The sequence below is a fragment of the Lolium rigidum genome, chromosome 5 (genome assembly GCF_022539505.1).
Source record: "Lolium rigidum isolate FL_2022 chromosome 5, APGP_CSIRO_Lrig_0.1, whole genome shotgun sequence".
Taxonomy (NCBI): Eukaryota; Viridiplantae; Streptophyta; class Magnoliopsida; order Poales; family Poaceae; genus Lolium; species Lolium rigidum.
The window spans coordinates 240,244,782-240,264,344 of NC_061512.1; the positions used below are offsets into that span (position 1 = coordinate 240,244,782).

Below are 19,563 nucleotides of genomic sequence, written 5' to 3' on the forward strand. Positions count from 1 at the left end.
GTTGCCGCCCTCCTCCACAGCTTCCTCGATCCCGCGCCACCCTCCTCATATCTCCTCCGACCTCCACCGCCGCATGCCCCCACATCCACCCATCTACGACCTCAACCACCGCCTTCCCCCATCTCCCATCTTTCCGACCTCGACCGAGTGCCTGCCCCAACCTCCGTTCGCGAGCGCCGCCCAGATCCCTTCTCCTTTGACCTCCACCGCCAGCATCTCCCTTCTCCTCCGAGGCTTCGACCCCCAGCGCCGCCACCTACGCCCCGCCTATTCAGAACGAGATTTGGGGGAACTGCTGGGTAGGAGGCGGTTGCGTGCGTGACCTATTGAGGAGGAGGTTGCGTTTTTTTTTCTTTTACCTGTTTCTTTATTTTCTTGCCCAGCCTGCTCGCGCCAGGGATGTATCGTGGAGCGCTCTGAGATAGGCCAACCATATACGCACTTGCTTGTTCTCAATTTCCTAACCATTCAAACTCTCGCAAAGTACACCGCTCACCGCTGACTGAAGTCATCCGACCCAACTATTATAGACCCGATCGAGCTGCCATCTGGCCAAAACGTACCAAAGCCATTGCCAACTCTCACGCGGCAAAATCAGCGAACATGATGGGAGAACACATGCGCCACGTCCGGACATAGGCTAGAAAAATGCCCCAAAGGCACGCACGAATGCTTGTGGCTCCAGCAACAGGCAGCACACACGCGAGCTAGCAGACCGAGTTCACAAGTCATAATTTGTTCCCCATATTTCAATTTCATATGATAAATAGATAAACTTATTTAGCTAAATGAACGCCCGTAGAGTCCAAAACAACCCGTTCAGTTATGCATGCGATATCTAGAATCTCCACAACGCGGAGTATTTCTTATGATATAAAGATAGGTAAAAGTGAGCGCAAAATGCATAAGAAGTCAGTCTAGTTGAAAACACATTCTAAATTGTACGGTCAATTGCTCTAGATACCATGCATAATAAAGTCTTACACCATGTTGTTTTAAGGCATATAGAGATGGAGACTAACCTGGATGTAAAATGCATTATAGCTCAATCTAATATAAATTGTACAATCAATCAACAAAATATAAGTAGTTATCATTTGGGGGGGGGGGGGGTATGGTTACCACATCCAATATATTATCTCTAAATTTCACGCTTATGTGTTATAATAACATAGATAAAAGTTTGTAATTTATTATTAGTTAAATAAGATTTCTTAAGTTGATAATTTAAAGTTTTGAGTTTTTACGGTACTTTTGTACTCCGAGAGGTGGATGGAGTACCAATTAAATCTAACCGCAGATATACATGGGTGTTTTAGACATTTCAGTTAACAATTTGTTTAATCAAATACCATATTGTGTCGCTAGTACGGATGAAGTGGACGCCGACCATTATCCATCATACCAAATATCTAAGGGATTACAAACAAGGACCAGGTTTGAAGAGCACGGCCGCCGGACCGCAAGGGCAACACACATGCATGCCGCCTCGACCGGAAACCCATGCCCGATCTAGTCAACCGGTGCAGCCGTGCTGCACATGTGCTATATGCTAACTGACGACGAACCACATGAGGTTAAAATTAACCAAAGCCATCGAGGTTTTATCCCCATATGTACAAGCGTGATGGATGCTTGCAACTCGAATGAATTTGAACTTCTATATTTCTATACAGGTAATGAGGACTTAATTACTAAAATAATCGTCCTTGCCGCTGGCACCTTGAAGTACATCCCTGCAGAGTGTTAATAATTTACGTTGATTTGTGCTTTGAATCCGAAATTTGCCGCTCGATTGGTGCTGGTGTTCAGCGGTGGCACGAGTATGATATCTCTTGTTGCATCAACCCTGCCGATCGCGCAACTTTTCCATGGAGTGCAAGGTCCGACTATGAATCCGAACACTGTTAATGCCGGCGATAATTGAACATTAATAGTGACAACCTACGAAGTTTACTAATTTACCCTTCAAACAATCACACTCCATGGTACTATTGGCTAAGGGTGTACTCCCCAGTTGTTGTTTTGGTGTGCGGATAAAATCCGACGGGTGGAATAGCAAAAAATGGAAGGCTCATACGAATTTACGGGTAAGTAAAAGTGCTCTTTGAGTTTACTGTGATAATATACTAGTAGAATAATAGTCACTTGTTTCAATTGTATATGTTTATTAGAGGAGAGTATAGGCTAGCAAAAGTAGCATTGCAACAAGGGTTCAATACGAAACTAGTTTGGAATGTTATAAACACCTGAAGCAACTGATTTATGATATATTTATTTAACTTAAAAGCTCGTATAGTCACTTGTGCAGATAAATGAAAACATTGACGACATGACTTTGCTAGCAATGTACTATCATGTATCTTTGCCAAAAAGTAGCACGTACATTAGTATATTTGTAAAAGTAAAAAAAGATGATATGTATTTTTTTCTTTTAGAATTCCCTTCTTCCTGTCATGTATTAACTCACTGACTGTTCTAAACCGACCGAGCACCACGTCAGGGACTTCACTTTTCCCCGTCCCCTCTCTCCGCTCGCTACAGTAGCCAGAGGCTCATCCACGAGATCTGGCCCGATCCCTGACCTGGCCGGCGGAGGTGAGGCGCCAGAGTTAGTTTCCTAGGTTAGGAGTAGTTTCCCGGTGATTTGCCGGTTATGTTTGGAGTAGGAGCTCTGGTTTGTGGCCAGATCCAGAGCGGGCCGAGTTCTGGCGGTGCCCCTCTCTGCTATGGCGGCCGGAGTCCAGGGAGCCCCTCCTCGACCGATCTCAGCAATAAGGCCAGCGTCATCTCCTTCGAGCTCCTCTTGGCGCCTCTTCTTCCGCTCCTGGCCGGCCTTGGTGGTGAGGGGGAGCGGTCGGAGTTGGCGTCAAAGGCTTGATCTGGAGGTGGCAAGGGTTGAGTGTGTCTCTGGTGCTCTGGCGTGGCACCAGGTGGCCCGTCACCAGCGACCTCCCTCCAGATCCATGGTGGATCTTTGACTGGAGTTCGTCGGCGGCTACGCTCTTCGGTAAGGCGCCTAGGAGTCGTCAGCTGGCGAGAAGATGGCCTCCTTGCCCCCTTGTCCGGCCATGGTGGCGGGGGAGGTGGGCATGGGGGTAGGCTGCTTGGTTTCTTACGGCCTGACCGGCCGTGGAGGCGAGGGGGCGGGAGGTGTCATGCAGATGTGCTTCTCCCTCTTGCTGATGGCGCAGTACTATTCGCGGCCGGCTCTCTCTCTCTCTCTCTCTCTCTCTCTCTCTCTCTCTCTCTCTCTCTCTCTCTCTCTCTCTCTCTCTCTCTCTCTCTCTCGCTCGCTTGCTCAAGCCCCATGGTGGTGGCTTGCTTGCGGGAGTTGCTTGACGGCGGCGGCGACTTTGTTGAGGAGCTCCTCTCCGATGCTTTTTGGCGTCGGACTGAATGGCAGTAGGACTTGATCGCGTTTCTGTTTTTTTTTTTTCCTTTAGGGTCCTCTTTGCGTATCCTGGACCCCCTATGTTATTTTTGGTATCTCTTAGGGTCTTCTTGTACTCCAGTTATTAATAGCAGCTTTGTCGGGTTTCCACCCGAATGAATTTGGAAAAAAAAAAACCCGACCGAGCTGGCCGCGAAGCAAAGATCTCCCACCCACGCGCGCGGCCAAATCAGGGAGGCTTGATTCGCAAACACGTACGACACCGCGTCCGTCCGTCCGTGCGCGTGTAGGTAGGCTGGAAGAAAAAGGCCCGAACCAAAGACGAGGAATGCTTGTGGTTGCAGCAACAAGCAAGACACGCATCAAACCGCACCGAAAGGCGCGGCGGCGGCGGCACACGGTGCGGTGCGTGCGGATACGATGCGATGCGATGCGAACGATGGTGCGCGGGCAGGTGGCAGTAGATACACTCCGTCGGGTAAAGTAAACGCGGGGGTCGCACGGCACGGCAGGACCAGCTTGCGCATCAGCAACAGCAACAGCGCCGACCCCGCTGGCTGTCGCGCGACGACTGTCCACTGCTTTCCTTTCCTTTCCTTTTGTTTCGCCTCGTCGTCTCCTCCTCCTTAACCCCGCCCGTCCTGCCTGTCACGCCAAGCCAGCCCAGCCCGGCGACGGAACCAATTAAACCCCACACCACCACCACCACGAGGTTGATTCTTCGCTGTCCTCCGCCCGTTCCCCAGCTGCCCGCCAGCTCCTCGCCCGCCCCGCTGCACCTCCTCCTCGCGCCGGAGCACCGGAGGCGCAGCACGATCGCGGATCGGGGCCTCGCCGTGCCTCTCACGGCCGCCCGTCCAGCCGACGACTCCCAGGCTGACCCCTCGCCCCCGCAGGTGACGATTCTGGTCCTCCCCGCCCGCCCCTCCATTCCCCAGTTCCTTCCACGCGGCGGGGTCCGTGGAGACGTAGACTCAGGCCGCGCTTCGGTAGAATTTTCTCGCGCGGCGGCGCCGTGTGGATGCCATGTCCTCTTACCGGTCCGAGATGGTAGGCGAGGTCGCGGGGCTCCTGCGGATTCCCTTCCAGGCGATCGATTGTGGCCCGAATTGGCGAACCGCGCGGTGCGAATTCGGGACTGCCTGGCGGCGGGATCAGCCGGGGATTGGGGGCATGCGAGCGCCATGGAGCTTGGCGGCTTCAGGTGCTGCCGCCTGCGACGGGGAGGCGCCGTAATTCGCTGCTCTAGCCTGTACAACTTCAGACGTCCAGGTGCTGGATAGTACTAGCAACCCAGTTTACTTCAGCACAGCGTGGTCATTAGTTAGGCTATCCTACAAACTGGCAAGGGCAGCGCAAGCAATGTTTTACTCGTGCAGCACGAGCAACCAATGCTTGCTTGCGTACTAGTACGGCTTATCAGCGGCACGAGTCTACGCATGGTCAGGAAAGAAAAAAGCATGACCGGAGTTACAGTTAGGAGTTCTGTAGGAAAGGCATATAAAACTCGCAGCTCATCTCGTGATGACCGGAGTTGCTAGAACCTGACGCAAACCTCGTCTTCGTTTCTCAGTCACCGCATATGTAAATCGCCGCTCAATGATACATGCCTGCGATCTTATGCAATACTTCTCAACCGTTGGAACATTCCCATGATTGAGGTTGGTACTCTCAGCAAACATATGTACTGATGCAAAAATGTTCCCGTGTTTCTCCCTCGTCCTTAGGAATCGGAGTCATAATATAGACAGGAAGAACTGACTAAAAGGGGGGACATTATGCGCCGCTGGTTTTGCTGCACCCAGTTTCATGCTTCGTATCGTGAGCAGCAACATGAATTTCCTTCCAGCCCAGACGAGAAAGAAGGTACCACTCCTCCGTATTGACTTCTATATTTTTTTTTGTGCCTCATATAATCTAATCAACTACAGTGATTTGAGGCCTATGTTCTCCAACTCATAATACCACCCGGAAATGGCTTTGCAACCCTTGTGAAAACTCGAGTTCTACTTGCTAGCTTTAAACATTGTCGTTTTGGGTTCTCCAGAATCATATCATCAACTTTCTGTTAAAAAAAATATCCGTATATATCCAATGGCATCAGGATGTGCTTAAAAAATTATAGTATCTCTACTTAGCTTGTATTCATGGTCTTCAATTTGTTAGTAGATACAGAACAAGTTAAGCATGAGCACCAAAATGGACTGTGATTTTAATGTTGCAACTTACAAGTGAAGGAAAACATAGATAAGAAACTGAAACCACGCTCTTTTACAGTTTTTACTTCGAGGTAGTGCATTCTCAGCATAGTTGTCAACTCCCTTTCAGATTTATCTTTCCTATCAGCTGAACCATGTAACATTTTGTAGGCTAAATGTTTATGTATTATATATTCTGCTTACCATAAGGGCATGCATTCCTGACTGCTTTCAAGTTATCCTCTCTTTTCCTGTTGTGCTTTTGTTGCTTGGGCCTAAGTTCTTTTGTAAACACATGGTTAACAGAAAATGGGTTTGCCTCCAAAAGTGATCCCACAAAAGCACCTCCTCCCATTGAGATACCTGAAATGTCACTTGATGAACTGAAAGAAAAGACAGGCAATTTTGGGTCAAAAGCTTTGATCGGCGAAGGATCATACGGGAGAGTGTATTATGCTACTCTAGACAGCGGAAAACATGTTGCTGTTAAAAAGCTTGATACTTCAGCTGAGTCTGATAACGATTTTTTGACACAGGTATAGTTGCCAAGTACTATGCAGCTTTTGCTAGTTATGATAGCTTTACCCTGATATGTTTATATTAACTACAACCTACCATCGTTGAACTAATTTTCTTCGTTTGGTTTGTAGCTCTCAATCGTGTCGAGATTGAAGCATGAAAATTTTGTGGAAATGCTTGGCTACTGTGTGAAAGGAAATGAACGTCTGGTGGTCTATGAATTTGCTACAATGGGTTCCCTACATGATATCTTGCATGGTACGCTTGCTAAACTGTCAGCCTATTTCTTCATTAGCCCCTCATGATCAAAACCATTCATACGGGAGAGTGGTCTGATCTGACGTTTTTTACCTGCTTTTTAATCATAAACAAGGAAGGAAAGGTGTCCCTGGTGCACAGCCTGGCCCAGCACTTGACTGGTTGGAGCGGGTAAAAATTGCTATAGATGCTGCTAAAGGACTAGCATATCTTCATGAGAAGGTTCAACCTTCGATAGTCCATCGGGACATACGGTCTAGCAATGTCCTTCTATTTGAGGACTACAGAGCGAAAGTTGCAGATTTTAATCTTTCAAATCAGTCTCCTGATATGGCTGCTCGTTTGCATTCCACCCGTGTCCTTGGAACATTTGGCTATCATGCTCCTGAGTAAGTACTCAACTTGAATGATTGAACATTATATGTATTTGCAGAGTAGTTGTGAGTAAGTACTCAACTTGAATGCTTGGACATTATATGTATTTGCAGAGTAGCTTTTCCTTTCTGCTATAGAAACATCCCCCATAATTATTATTAGAAGAACATGTTTATTCGCTTTCATATTAGGAATTGGTGATAGACTGGTAGTATTATTCAGACTATATTCACTATAGTCTATAGCTAAACAAGACTGTCATTTCTAAAACAAGATTTATGGTTAAATGAATCGCTGTCGTTCCACCTATTCTTTATTCTTACATTGGACCACGTTTATTAATCATTACTTTGCGTTATTGCTTCATTTAAGAAGTGCCCTTTATTGACAATGCAGGTATGCCATGACTGGTCAGCTAACTCAGAAAAGTGATGTATATAGCTTTGGAGTTGTTCTTTTAGAGCTTCTAACAGGAAGGAAACCGGTAGATCATACAATGCCTAGAGGTCAGCAGAGTCTAGTTACATGGGTAAGTATTTGGTTCGTAACAATAAACAATCTCACAGTACAGACTCTTCAGCATATGAGTTGTTTGCCAGGAGTATAACTTAATGGTGAAGAGAACTACTCCTTCGGCATATGACTTGTTTGCCAGGAGTACTTGATTTGTAAAATTATTCTAAATAAGATGAGGAAAACATGCACTAGCAACAAGATTGTAGGACATAAAATTGGTGAACGCAACAATTTGAACTTGAGTCTCAGACTAGCCTTACACATGATCATCAAGTGAACGAACATTGAAAAAATGGTCAGATTTTCAATAAATTTTTATGTTATTCCGGATTTATGCCCTCCAGATTAAGGTGTTTGCTATATTTTGTGTCACGTAGTGCCCTTGTATGTCATTACATAAAAAACTATATATTCTAAGGTGCATAAGCTGATTTGCATGCTTCTGACTGGTCGCTACTACTCTCTGTGGACACAGGCAACACCTCGTTTGACCGAGGATACAGTTAAACAATGTATTGATCCAAGGTTGAAGGGCGAGTATCCCCCAAAAGGTGTTGCCAAGGTCTGCCTCTCTTCCTCCCTCTCTTACCGTCACTAGCTGAGAAACAGGTCTGAAAAAAATCTGACCACTGAATGGTTTTCTTCTCTTGATTGCAGCTTGCTGCTGTGGCAGCGCTCTGCGTGCAGTACGAATCCGAGTTCAGACCCAGCATGAGCATTGTCGTCAAGGCACTCTCTCCCCTTCTTCAGCACAAACCTCAACCTCCACCAGCCGCCGCTCCTGATACAACGGCTTGAGACGCCTGACCAACCCGGTTCTGCATGAATGAATGTAAAAAGAGTGCTAAGCTGCATATATACCCTCGTCTGCCTGTCCCTGCGCGTGAGATGTTTTTTTACAGTATCGAAAGTAGTACCCTTGCTTTACTGAGTTCAACGACAGGCTTTAGTGTGTGATTTCGCTGAGTGATGTGCTCCTGTTGCATTCGTTTGCCTGGGTGTGCAAGATGTGTTCTGTTGGTGCTCACCTCAGTAACCGTGCTCTGAACTTGGGAAGGTCGTAATCTTGTAATTAGCTCATGCTTTTGACATTTTCTGGGCTTGCCATTGTGGTTTTGAGCTAACATCATCGATTGATTGTATAATGTGCTGAACTCAAAGCTTGTGTGAGATATGAGGAGCGGCCCACATTCTTGTCAACTTTTTTATTTGCTTGCCTGCTCTGAATTATGTCTGGACTCTGGGTAGTGGGTACTACTGCTTTGTGATACTAAGGCACCTACTACGTCCCTCAATACGTTTTTTAAAATGGAACTCCATTACTCATAGTGCACAGCAGCATCCCTGACTTAGCAATCTTATTACAAATATGGCGACATTGCACAAAGCTAAAAGACTCAAACAGAAATACACATGCTTCTTGCCTCATGGAGCAGGATGCTGATCTCAGACAACTCAGGGCTGCTGGAATTTAGAGCATCCACCAGAACTTTTGAATATGATTCAAACACTACCCTGTTTAGACTGAGTGCCACAGCCCCCTCGACCGCTGAAACGCTTGCCTTGGTCTTAGCCTCTAATGCAGAACGTAGGTGTCTCAGTTTGCCTCTAGCGACGAACTCGCCTCTGTTATCTCTAGCTATAAAACCCCAAGCCCCCGTACCAAGTGGTTCCCAAAAAGCTGCATCCATGTTAATTTTCACCTGGTCCCGATCTGGCTTCTTCCATAGTACTTCCTGCTCATTCATTTCACTCGTTTGAGCTTCCCCTGCACCAAGACTAGCTGGCTGCACCTGCTGGAATTCAATGGTGTGCTTCTTGGCTGCACCTGCTGGAATTCAATGGTGTGCTTCTGAATTGTTCTGCACAAATAGGAAGTAGAACGTCCTGCCTCTCCAGCATTGATCTTATTCCTTGCATTCCACCAGTTCCACAGCAGAATACATGAAAGGAATTGTTTGACCTTGTGTAACGTGAACACAGACTCCACCATCAGTTTTGGATTGGGTGCTTCCAACGTCCCTCAATACCCGACCCGTTGACATCAGGCCACGCCGACAGAGTTCAGCGTGAGAGAGTTGCCTGGAGTTGAAGAGTCCGATCGGACCGGGCCAGCAATTTGTTGTAAACTATTGGGCAGAACCGGGTTGGTAGAAGCCGGTGTGACTAATTAAACCCGTTGCCATTTCAGCTGGCCTATGTTGTTCCAGCCAGCCACGCCAAGTGACGGAACGAAGAATTATTTAAACCCCTCCCTCCCACCCACGGCCACGACCACCACCACGAGAGGATCCGTTCCGGCAACTCGTCGCCGGCTGCTTATTCTCCTCTTCATCCTCGCCGCCGACGTACTGACCGGAGGAGGAGACCGAGCGGCGTCACCGTACGTCTCGCGGGTTCAGGTGCTCCCTTCCGTGCTTCCTCAGTAATCAGTTCCTTTTACTTGCAGGGGACAGGAATACAGGCTGAAAACCTCACCTTGATTTACCACATGTAATCGTTGCTCCATGGATGATGCACGCCCACAATCTTGTGCAATAGTTTTCTCACTTGAACGTTTCCATGCATGATGGCTACGGCTGTCCTGAATTCCTGATAGAGAATAGTACTCTTACAGTCTTACTGAACATCTGCATTGATGCCAAAATGCTCTGGTATTTCCCTTAGGAAATCGGAGGCATATAGACAGGAAGAACTAAAAGGAGGTCGTCATCATGTCCCGGTGGTGTTGCTGCACAAATTTTCATCCTTCACAAGGTCATGGTTCATATCATGAACGCGAAGATGGATTTCCGTCCCGCCCAGATGAGCTATTTATGCGTGGAAAGAGGAAAGAAGGTACCACTCACTCCTCTATTGATTTTTTTTTTTCCGTTTTGTGTAATTTAATCAGCCTATATTCAAGTCTTGTGGAGACCACCCGGCAATGGGTTTGCAACTCTTGTGGAAACTTGAGTAGTAGTCGTTTTGGGTTCTCCAGAATCGACCATATCATCCACTTTCGGTAATTTTATTCATATAGCCGTGGCATCAGGATGTGCTGAAAAAATAAATTTGAAGTATCTCCACTCTGCATGTATCCAAGAATGATCTTTTGTTAGTTGATATGGAACAAGTTAAGCATGAGCACCAAAATGGATCTATGATTTTTAATGTCACAACATACAAGTGAAGGAGAACAAGGATAAGAAGCTGCAACCATGCTCTTTTACAGTTTAATGCAAGGTAGTGCGTTCTCAGCATAGTCGTCATTCGTCAACACATTTTCAGATTATCTTTTCTGTTAGTTGAAGTGTTGAACCATGTAACATTTTGTCACCGCTTAAATACTTGTATCTGATTTATTGCGCCTATGGTAAGTGACCGTGTCGTGCATTCCTGATTGCTTTGCAGTTATGTTTTTATTGTCCGGGCCTAAAGTTTTTTCTGAACACATGGTTAACAGAAAATGGGTTTGCTTCCAAAAGTGACCCAACAAAACCACCTCCTCCAATTGAAGTACCTGAAATGTCACTTGATGAACTGAAAAAAAAGACCGACGATTTTGGGCCAAAAGCTTTGATCGGTGAAGGATCATATGGCAGAGTGTACTATGCTATTCTAGATAGCGGAAAACATGTTGCTGTTAAAAAGCTCGATACTTCATCAGAAACTGAGCCCGATAATGAATTTCTTACACAGGTATAGCTGGTCGCTAATATGCTCCTTTTGCTAAGTTATGATAGCTTTACTCATATTTTTATACTATAACTCTATTGATGAACTTTTTTATTTATTTTGGTTATAGCTCTCGATTGCATCAAGATTAAAGCATGAAAATTTTATGGAAATGCTTGGCTACTGCGTGGAAGGAAATCAACGTCTGGTGGCTTATGAATTTGCTACGATGGGTTCTCTACGTGATATTTTACATGGTAAAGTAGCTATGTTATGGAATCTGTTTGTCTGTTTCTTCATTAGCCCATCATGATCAAAATAACTCATATAGGACAGTGGTCTTATCCAATCTGACATTGTTTTCGTGCGTTCTGTCATAAACAAGGAAGAAAAGGTGTCCCTGGTGCACAGCCTGGCCCAGCACTTGACTGGATGCAGCGGGTCAAAATTGCTATAGATGCTGCTAAAGGGCTAGAATATCTTCATGAGAAGACTCAACCTTCGATAGTCCATCGAGACATACGGTCTTGCAATGTCCTTCTATTTGAGGACTACGGAGCGAAAGTTGCAGATTTTACTCTTTCACATCAGTCTCCTGATATGGCTGCTCGTTTGCATTCCACCCGGGTCCTTGGAACCTTCGGCTATCAGGCTCCTGAGTAATTATTCAACTTGAATACTTGAGTAACTATTTGCAGAATAGCTGTTCCTTTCTACCATAGAGATATCCCCCATAATTATTATTAGAAAACACCTAAAAATATATTCCCTCAAAAATTATTACTAGAAAATACATCATTATTTCCTTTCATATTTGGTGTGGGTGATAGACTGATAGTATTATTCAGACGATATTCATTAGCTACACAAGACTGTCATTTCTAAAACAAGATTTATTGTGCAATTAATAGATCTAGTTCCACCTGTTCTTTATTTTTACATACGCAGATCTTCCATTGCACTATTTTTGATTTATTATTAGTTTACACTCCTTATTGTTTTATATAAGAAGTGTTCTTTATTGACTATGCAGGTATGCCATGGCTGGCCAGGTAACTCAGAAAAGTGATGTATATAGCTTTGGAGTTGTTCTTTTAGAGCTTCTGACAGGAAGGAAACCATTAGATAATGCAATGCCTAGAGGTCAGCGAAGTCTAGTTATATGGGTAAGTATGTGGTTCATAACAAAATCATAATACTAGATTATTCAGCATACAATTTCTTTCCCAGCTATGCTCTCTCTTTCAAAATAATTGATATTCTAGGTTTCTCCTAAGTCAATACGCTCTCACTTTCAAATTAATTGACATTCTAGGTTTCCCAGCTACAATTTATTTTTATTAGATTAATTAGGAAATATATTTTCACAGTAGATTTAACAGTCTAGATACTGACATATTTTTCTTTAAATCTGGTCAAGCTTACAAAATATATTTTCACTAGATCTTTTCGACGAAACGAGACACATTCCTTTTGCATATTCTCAAAAAAAAAAAAATACTTACAAAAGTTTGACGTAGCTCGGATAAACCTAGAACGTCAATTATTTTTGAAGAGAGGGAGTAGAACTTAATGGTGACGAGAATTACTTGATTTGTAAATTGTTCTTAATAAACTGAGGAAAACATGCTCTGTGTGGACACAGGCAACGCCTCGCTTGACTGAGGATACAGTAAAAGAATGTGTTGACCCCAGGTTGAAGGGAGAGTATCCCCCAAAAGGCGTTGCCAGGGTTTGTCTCTCTTCTCCCCTCCCTTCTGTGTGCAGCGCACTCGCCTCTCTTACACCGCCACTAGCAAAGAAACAGATTGAAACAATTTTGAACACTGAATAGTTCTCTTCTCTTGATTGCAGCTTGCAGCAGTGGCAGCACTCTGCGTGCAGTACGAACCCGAGAACAGGCCTAGCATGAGCATTGTCGTCAAGGCACTCACTCCCCTTTTTCAGCATAAACCTCAACCTCCACCAGCTGCTCCTTCTGATACACGCAACGGCTGACTTCTGTTTTGCTGATACATCATTTTCATCATGAGCATTGTTTTACAGTGACACCCTGCTTTACCAAGTTCCACAACAGGCTTCTGTTCTCCTTGCATTTCCTGTGTGGTGGTTTTGCTGACTGATGTGCTCTTGTTGCATAAGTTTAGCCTAGGCGAGCGAGATGTGTTTTGTTGATGATCACCTCAGTAATCGTGTTTTGGGTTCTCTATATGCTGTAATGTGAGTATTTGGGAAGGTTGTAATTGGTTCATGGCTTGATGTTTCTGGGTTCGCCATTATATTGTGAATTTGAGCTGACAATGCACCCTCCCGATTGTATAAACTGTTGAATCCAATTCATTTGCGAGGCGATGAGAAATGCCCACATTCTTGTCCATTTTATTATCGTCCTTCCTGTTACGAGTTATGTCTGGACTCCTTACACTGGGTACTATTGTTGGCCTAAGGGAAGGCGGTTTTCTAGGAATCCTCATGTAAATGGGTTGAATTGTTCATGCAGTTGTGCGGTGAGATGGTGCGGTACATACCTTGTGATTCATATGGGATGATAGTGTGATATCTAGTTCTTTGATTTTGATAGGTTATGAGTCTCTTTGGTTCAAAGGATTTCCAAGAAAATTTTGTAGGATTTTAATCTACAGGATTGCCTATAGAGTCTACTAGGTTGAAAGGAATAAATCCGCAATAATTACTATGGACTAATTTTCTACACTACAATCATATGATTTCTAGCAAGAGATAAACCTCTTATAAAATTTTCCTACGTGCCTACGACAACTATGATATGTACTTAATTAATATAGAAACTCATGTAGAATTCTACATGTCATGACATTCTAGTCATGGTTGAAGGGCGATTATCCCCCAAAAGGCGTTGCCAAGGTGTGCATCTCTTCTTCCCTCTCCCTCTCTTACACGGTCACTAGCTGAGAAACAGCTCTGAACAAGTGTGAACACTGGATGGTTTTCTTCTGTTGATTGCATCTTGCTGTTGTGGCAAGTGGCAACGCTCTGCGTGCAGTACGAGTCCGAGTTCAGAACCAACATGAGCATTGTCGTCAAGGCGCTCTCCCCCTTTTTTCAGCACAAACCTCAACCTCCACCAGCCGTTGACGCCTGACCAACCCGGTTCAGCATGAATGAATGTAAAAAGAGTGCTAAGCTGCATATATACCCTCATCTGTCCAGATATAGGAAAAAAACCAAGATATCTATGATAGGAGCCACTCTTAAGTGCAGAGGTGTAGGTAAGAAAGGCATGAGCAGGTTTTTGTCAGATTTTATCAGAGAACAAGATGTTGACTTCTTGGGCTTGCAAGAAACTATCAAGAAAGATTACTCTCCTGCTTTTTTCAGGACTATTGACCCACAGGGACACTTTGACTGGAAATGGAATAGTTCTATTGGTAGAAGTGGTGGAATTCTAGGTGGTGTTAGGCTATCCAGATTCTCCATTACTGATATTGTTGTTGGTAAATTCTTCATCAAAGTTTCTTTGTTGGATTTGAAGCTTAATCTGAATTGGTTGGTGATTGTGTATGGTGCTGCTCAGTTGTGTGACAAGGAAGATTTCCCGACAGAGCTTGGCATGGTTTGTAGTGATCAGAGATTTCCTTTACTCATTGGTGGAGATTTTAATATTATAAAATTTTCCTATGAGAAGAACAAAAGGATGAGAAGTAACAGGTGGTCAGATATGTTTAATTTCATCATTTATACTTATGCTCTTAGAGAGATTCATATGTCTGGTGGCCAATACACTTGGACAAATAGTCAAGATGATCCCACACTTGAGAAACTGGATAGATTCCTTGTGAGTAGTGATTGGGAAGATCTTTTCCCTCTGACAACTGTGCATAAACTGAACAGGAAAATATCTGATCACAATCCTTTAATTCTTGACACCATGGAGAATAAGCCTAAGAAGAAATATGAATTCAGATTTGAAAAAAGCTGGATAAAAGAGGAAGATTTTCTTGCTAGAGTTGATAGAGCTTGGCAGCAAAGTGTTAGGGCAAACAACAGTCTTGACAGATTGCAGAAAAAGTTGAAGAATGTCAAGAATAGTTTGAAAGGTTGGGGACATAATTTGAGAGGAAAAAATAAAAAAGGAAAGGGTGAAATATCTCAATCTGTTGCTGATTTGGAGATGAGGGAGGATTATTTTCCTCTGTCTGCTGTTGATATTCAAAAAGGGCAGAGTTACATCAAAAGTTGCTTGATATTCTTAACAAGGAAGAAAGTTTCTGGAGATAGAGGGCAAGAGACAATTGGCTGATGTAGGGAGATTGTAACACAACTTATTTCCATAGGATGGCAAATGGTTGTAAGAGGAAATCTACTATTTTTTTCTCTGAAACATGGGGATTCTGTGATACAGGGTGATGAAGAGCTTTTGCAGCATGCTACAAAGTTCTATAAAAATCTTTTTGGTCCTGTAGAGGATAGAGGGGTTAGATTGAGTAATGATGTATGGAACAATGAAGAGAGACTTGATGACACTGACAGAGAAAATTTGGACAGGAGATTTACATAGGAGGAAGTAAAAAATGTTGTTGACCAGATGGAAAAAAACAAAGCAGCAGGTCCTGATGGGATTCCCATTGAATTCTACCAAGTGTGTTGGGACATAATCAAAACAGATCTTATGGCTGTGTTTGATGACTTATATGATCACAAGATTGATCTTGCTAGAATCAATTATGGTATCATTACCTTGATTCCAAAAGGTGATGATGCTGATAGAATCCAAAAGTTCGGGCCTATTTTTCAACTGCAAGTCCTGTTCAAAATTTTCACCAAAACTCTTAGGGCTTCTCCAGTCATGGAAAAACTGCTATCTCAATGTCAAACTTCCTTCATCAATGGGAGATATATCACTGATGGGGTTATGTTGCTCCAGGAAGTCCTGAGAGAAAGCAAATTCAGGAAACAACAGGGTGTGGTACTGAAGATTGATTTTGAAAAAGCATATGATAAAGTAAATTGGAATTTCTTGTTTGACTGTTGTTTCCAAAAAGGTTTCAGTGATAGCTAGCTTGTTTGGATCAAAAATGTGGTGACTAATGGCACCTTGAGTGTGAAAGTGAATGATAAAATTGACTCATATTTTGCTAGCTACAAAGGTGTCAGGCAAGGTGATCCCTTTGCCACATTCATTTTCGATATGGCTGTTAGCAGTTTGTCCAAAATGGTAACCCTGGCACACAGAATGGGCTCATAACAGGTTTGGCCAGTAACTTGATAGAAAATGGAATTGTTGTGCTCCGGTATGCTGATGATACTATACTCCTCATTAAATACAGGGAAGAACAGGCTGTGAATTTGAAACTTATCCTGTATATTTTTGAATCTATGTCTGGTCTGAAAATTAATTTTGAGAAAAGTGAGGTTATGATGATACTGGATGATGAAGTGAAAGCACACAATTTTGCTTATTTATTTAATTGTCAGCAAGGGAGTTGGCCTATAAAATACCTGGGCACTCTAGTGTGTGCAAGGAAACCAACAGTTGCTGAGATGAGTTTCCTTGGAGAGAAAACAAAGAAGAAAATGGGTGGCTGGATGGGAAATACCATGTCTGTTGGTGGGAGAGTGATAAAAAATGATGCCTGCCTATCAAGTGTAGTTGTTTACCAGATGTCTATGAGATTGCTCCATAAGTCAAACATTGAACAGATGGACAAGCCCATTAATTAGATCCTTCTTTTGGGTTGGGAGTGCTGATAAAAGGAAATACCATTTTGTGAAATGGAAATGGATTTGTAAGCCCAAGAAAAATGGTGGATTGGGTATTAAAAATTTGCACAAGTTTAATGTCAGTTTAATGTGCAAGTGGTGGTGGAAACTGGAAAATGGAATAGGTCCTTGATGGCGCGTGATGCACACGTCCGTTGGGAACCCCAAGAGGAAGGTGTGATGCGCACAACAGCAAGTTTTCCCTCAGTAAGAAACCAAGGTTATCGAACCAGTCGGAGATGAAGGCCACGTGAAGATTGTTGGTGAAGGAGTGTAGTGCGGCGCAACACCAGGGATTCCGGCACCAACGTGGAACCTGCACAACACAATCAAAATACTTTGCCCCAACTTAACAGTGAGGTTGTCAATCTCACCGGCTTGTTGTAAACAAAGGATTAAACGTATGGTGTGGAAAATGATGTTTGTTTGCAAAGAACAGCAGAGAACAATGATTGCAGTAGGTTGTATTTCAGATGTAAAAGAATGGACCGGGATCCACAGTTTACTAGTGCTGTCTCTCCAATAAGATAAATAACATGTTGGGTGAACAAATTACAGTTGGGCAATTGACAAATAGAGAGGGCATAACAATGCACATACATATCATGATGACTACTATGAGATTTACTTAGGGCATTACGACAAAGAACATAGACCGCTATCCAGCATGCATCTATGCCTAAAAAGTCCACCTTCGGGTTAGCATCCGCACCCCTTCCAGTATTAAGTTGCAAACAACAGACGATTGCATTAAGTATTGTGCGTAATGTAAACAATACAAATATCCTTAGACAAAACATTGATGTTTTATCCCTAGTGACAACAGCATATCCACAACCTTAGAACTTTCGTCCATCGTCCCGCGATTCAATGGAGGCATGAACCCACTATCGAGCATAAATACCCCCTCTTGGAGTTATAAGTATCAACTTGGCCAGAGCCTCTACTAGCAACGGAGAGCATGCAAGATCATAAACAACACATATATGATAGATCGATAATCAACTTGACATAGTATTCCATATTCATCGGATCCCAACAAACACAACATGTAGCATTACAAATAGATGATCTTGATCATGATAGGCAGCTCACAAGATCTAAACATGATAGCACAAGAGGAGAAGACAACCATCTAGCTACTGCTATGGACCCATAGTCCAAGGATGAACTACTCACGCATCAGTCCGGAGGCGGGCATGGTGATGTAGAGCCCTCCGGTGATGATTCCCCTCTCCGGCAGGGTGCCAGAGGCGATCTTCAGAACCCCCCGTGATGGGGTTGACGAGGGCGGCGTCTCTGGAACTTTTCTCGTATCGTGTCTCTCGGTAATAGGGTTTTCGCGACGGAAGGATTATATAGGCGAAGGGGCAGAGTCGGGGGACGCTCGAGGGGCCCACCCCATAAGGCGGCGCGGCCAGGGGTGGGGCCGTGCCCCCCTATGGTGTGGCCGCCTCGTGGCTCCTCTTCGTCTCCTCTTCGGTGTTCTGGAAGGCTCCATGGAAAATACGACCGTGGGCATTTGTTTTGTCCAATTCCGAGAATATTTCCTGTGTAGGATTTCTGAAACCAAAAACAGTAGAAAACAGGAACTGGCGCTTCGGCATCTTGTTAATAGTTAGTGCCGGAAAATGCATCAAAATGATATAAAGTGTATATAAAACATGTGAGTATTGTCATAAAACTAGCATGGAACATAAGAAATTATAGATACGTTTGAGACGTATCAAGCATCCCCAAGCTTAGTTCCTACTCGCCCTCGAGTAGGTAAACGATAAAAAGGATAATTTCGAAGTGACATGCTACTATCATAATCTTGATCAATACTATTGTAAAGCATATGAGATGAATGAAGTGATTCAAAGCAATGGTGAAGATAATGACTAAACAACTGAATCATATAGCAAAGACTTTTCATGAATAGTACTTTCAAGACAAGCATCAACAAGCCTTGCATAAGAGTTAACTCATAAAGCAATAAATTATTAATAGAAGGTTTTGAAGCAACACAAAGGAAGATTTAAGTTTCAGCAGTTGCTTTCAACTTTCAACATGTATATCTCATGGATAATTGTCAACACAAAGCAATATGATGAATGCAAATAAGCAAGTATGTAAGAATCAATGCACACAGTTGACACAAGTGTTTGCTTCTAAGATGGAAAGAAGTAGCTAAACTGAGTCAACATAAAGTAAAAGAAAGGCCCTTCGCAGAGGGAAGCAGGGATTACTCATGTGCTAGAGCTTTTTTATTTTGAAAACATGGAAACAATTTTGTCAATGGTAGTAATAATTCATATGTGTTATGCATAAAACCTCCTATAAGTTGCAAGCCTCATGCATCGAATACTAATAGTGCCCGCACCTTGTCCTAGTTAGCTTCGATTTCCATGGATGATCATTGCATTACATATGTTTCAACCAAGTGTCACAAAGGGGTACCTCTATGCCACCTGTACAAAGGTCCAAGGAGATAAATCGCATTTGATTTCTCGATTTTGATAGATCTCAACTTGAGGACATCCATACCGGGACAACATAGAAAACAGATAATGGACTCCTCTTTAATGCTTTAAGCATTCAACAACAGATAATATTCTCATAAGAGATTTGACGATTAATGTCCAAGCTGAAACTTCCACCATGATACATGGCTTTGGTTGGCGGCCCAATGTTCTTCTCTAACAATATGCATACTCAATCCATTTAACTCATGGCAAATCTCCCTTACTTCAGACAAGACGAACATGCACAGCAACTCACATGATATTCAACAAAGGTGTAACAGGTTGATGGCGTCCCCAGATAACATGGTTACCGCTCAACAAGCAACTTATAAGAAATAAGATACATAAGCGACATATTCTTTACCACAATAGTTTTTTAGGCTACTTTCCCATGAGCTAT

General features: G+C 43.6%; 2 protein-coding genes across 2 annotated transcripts; both read left to right on the forward strand.

Moving 5' to 3' along the window:
- Positions 1–5,125: 5,125 nt before the first annotated feature.
- LOC124652139 (PTI1-like tyrosine-protein kinase 3) lies at positions 5,126–8,460 on the forward strand. The gene is made up of 7 exons (XM_047191165.1): positions 5,126–5,260; positions 5,899–6,128; positions 6,243–6,369; positions 6,485–6,758; positions 7,141–7,273; positions 7,736–7,822; positions 7,918–8,460. Exons 1-7 carry the CDS (start codon positions 5,173–5,175, stop codon positions 8,056–8,058), a joined length of 1,080 nt encoding a protein of 359 aa, XP_047047121.1. The 5' UTR covers positions 5,126–5,172; the 3' UTR covers positions 8,059–8,460.
- Positions 8,461–10,073: 1,613 nt separating this feature from the next.
- Positions 10,074–12,915, forward strand: LOC124657329 (PTI1-like tyrosine-protein kinase 3). The gene is made up of 7 exons (XM_047195899.1): positions 10,074–10,098; positions 10,706–10,941; positions 11,048–11,174; positions 11,303–11,576; positions 11,951–12,083; positions 12,563–12,649; positions 12,772–12,915. Exons 1-7 carry the CDS (start codon positions 10,077–10,079, stop codon positions 12,913–12,915), a joined length of 1,023 nt encoding a protein of 340 aa, XP_047051855.1. The 5' UTR covers positions 10,074–10,076.
- Positions 12,916–19,563: the final 6,648 nt, after the last annotated feature.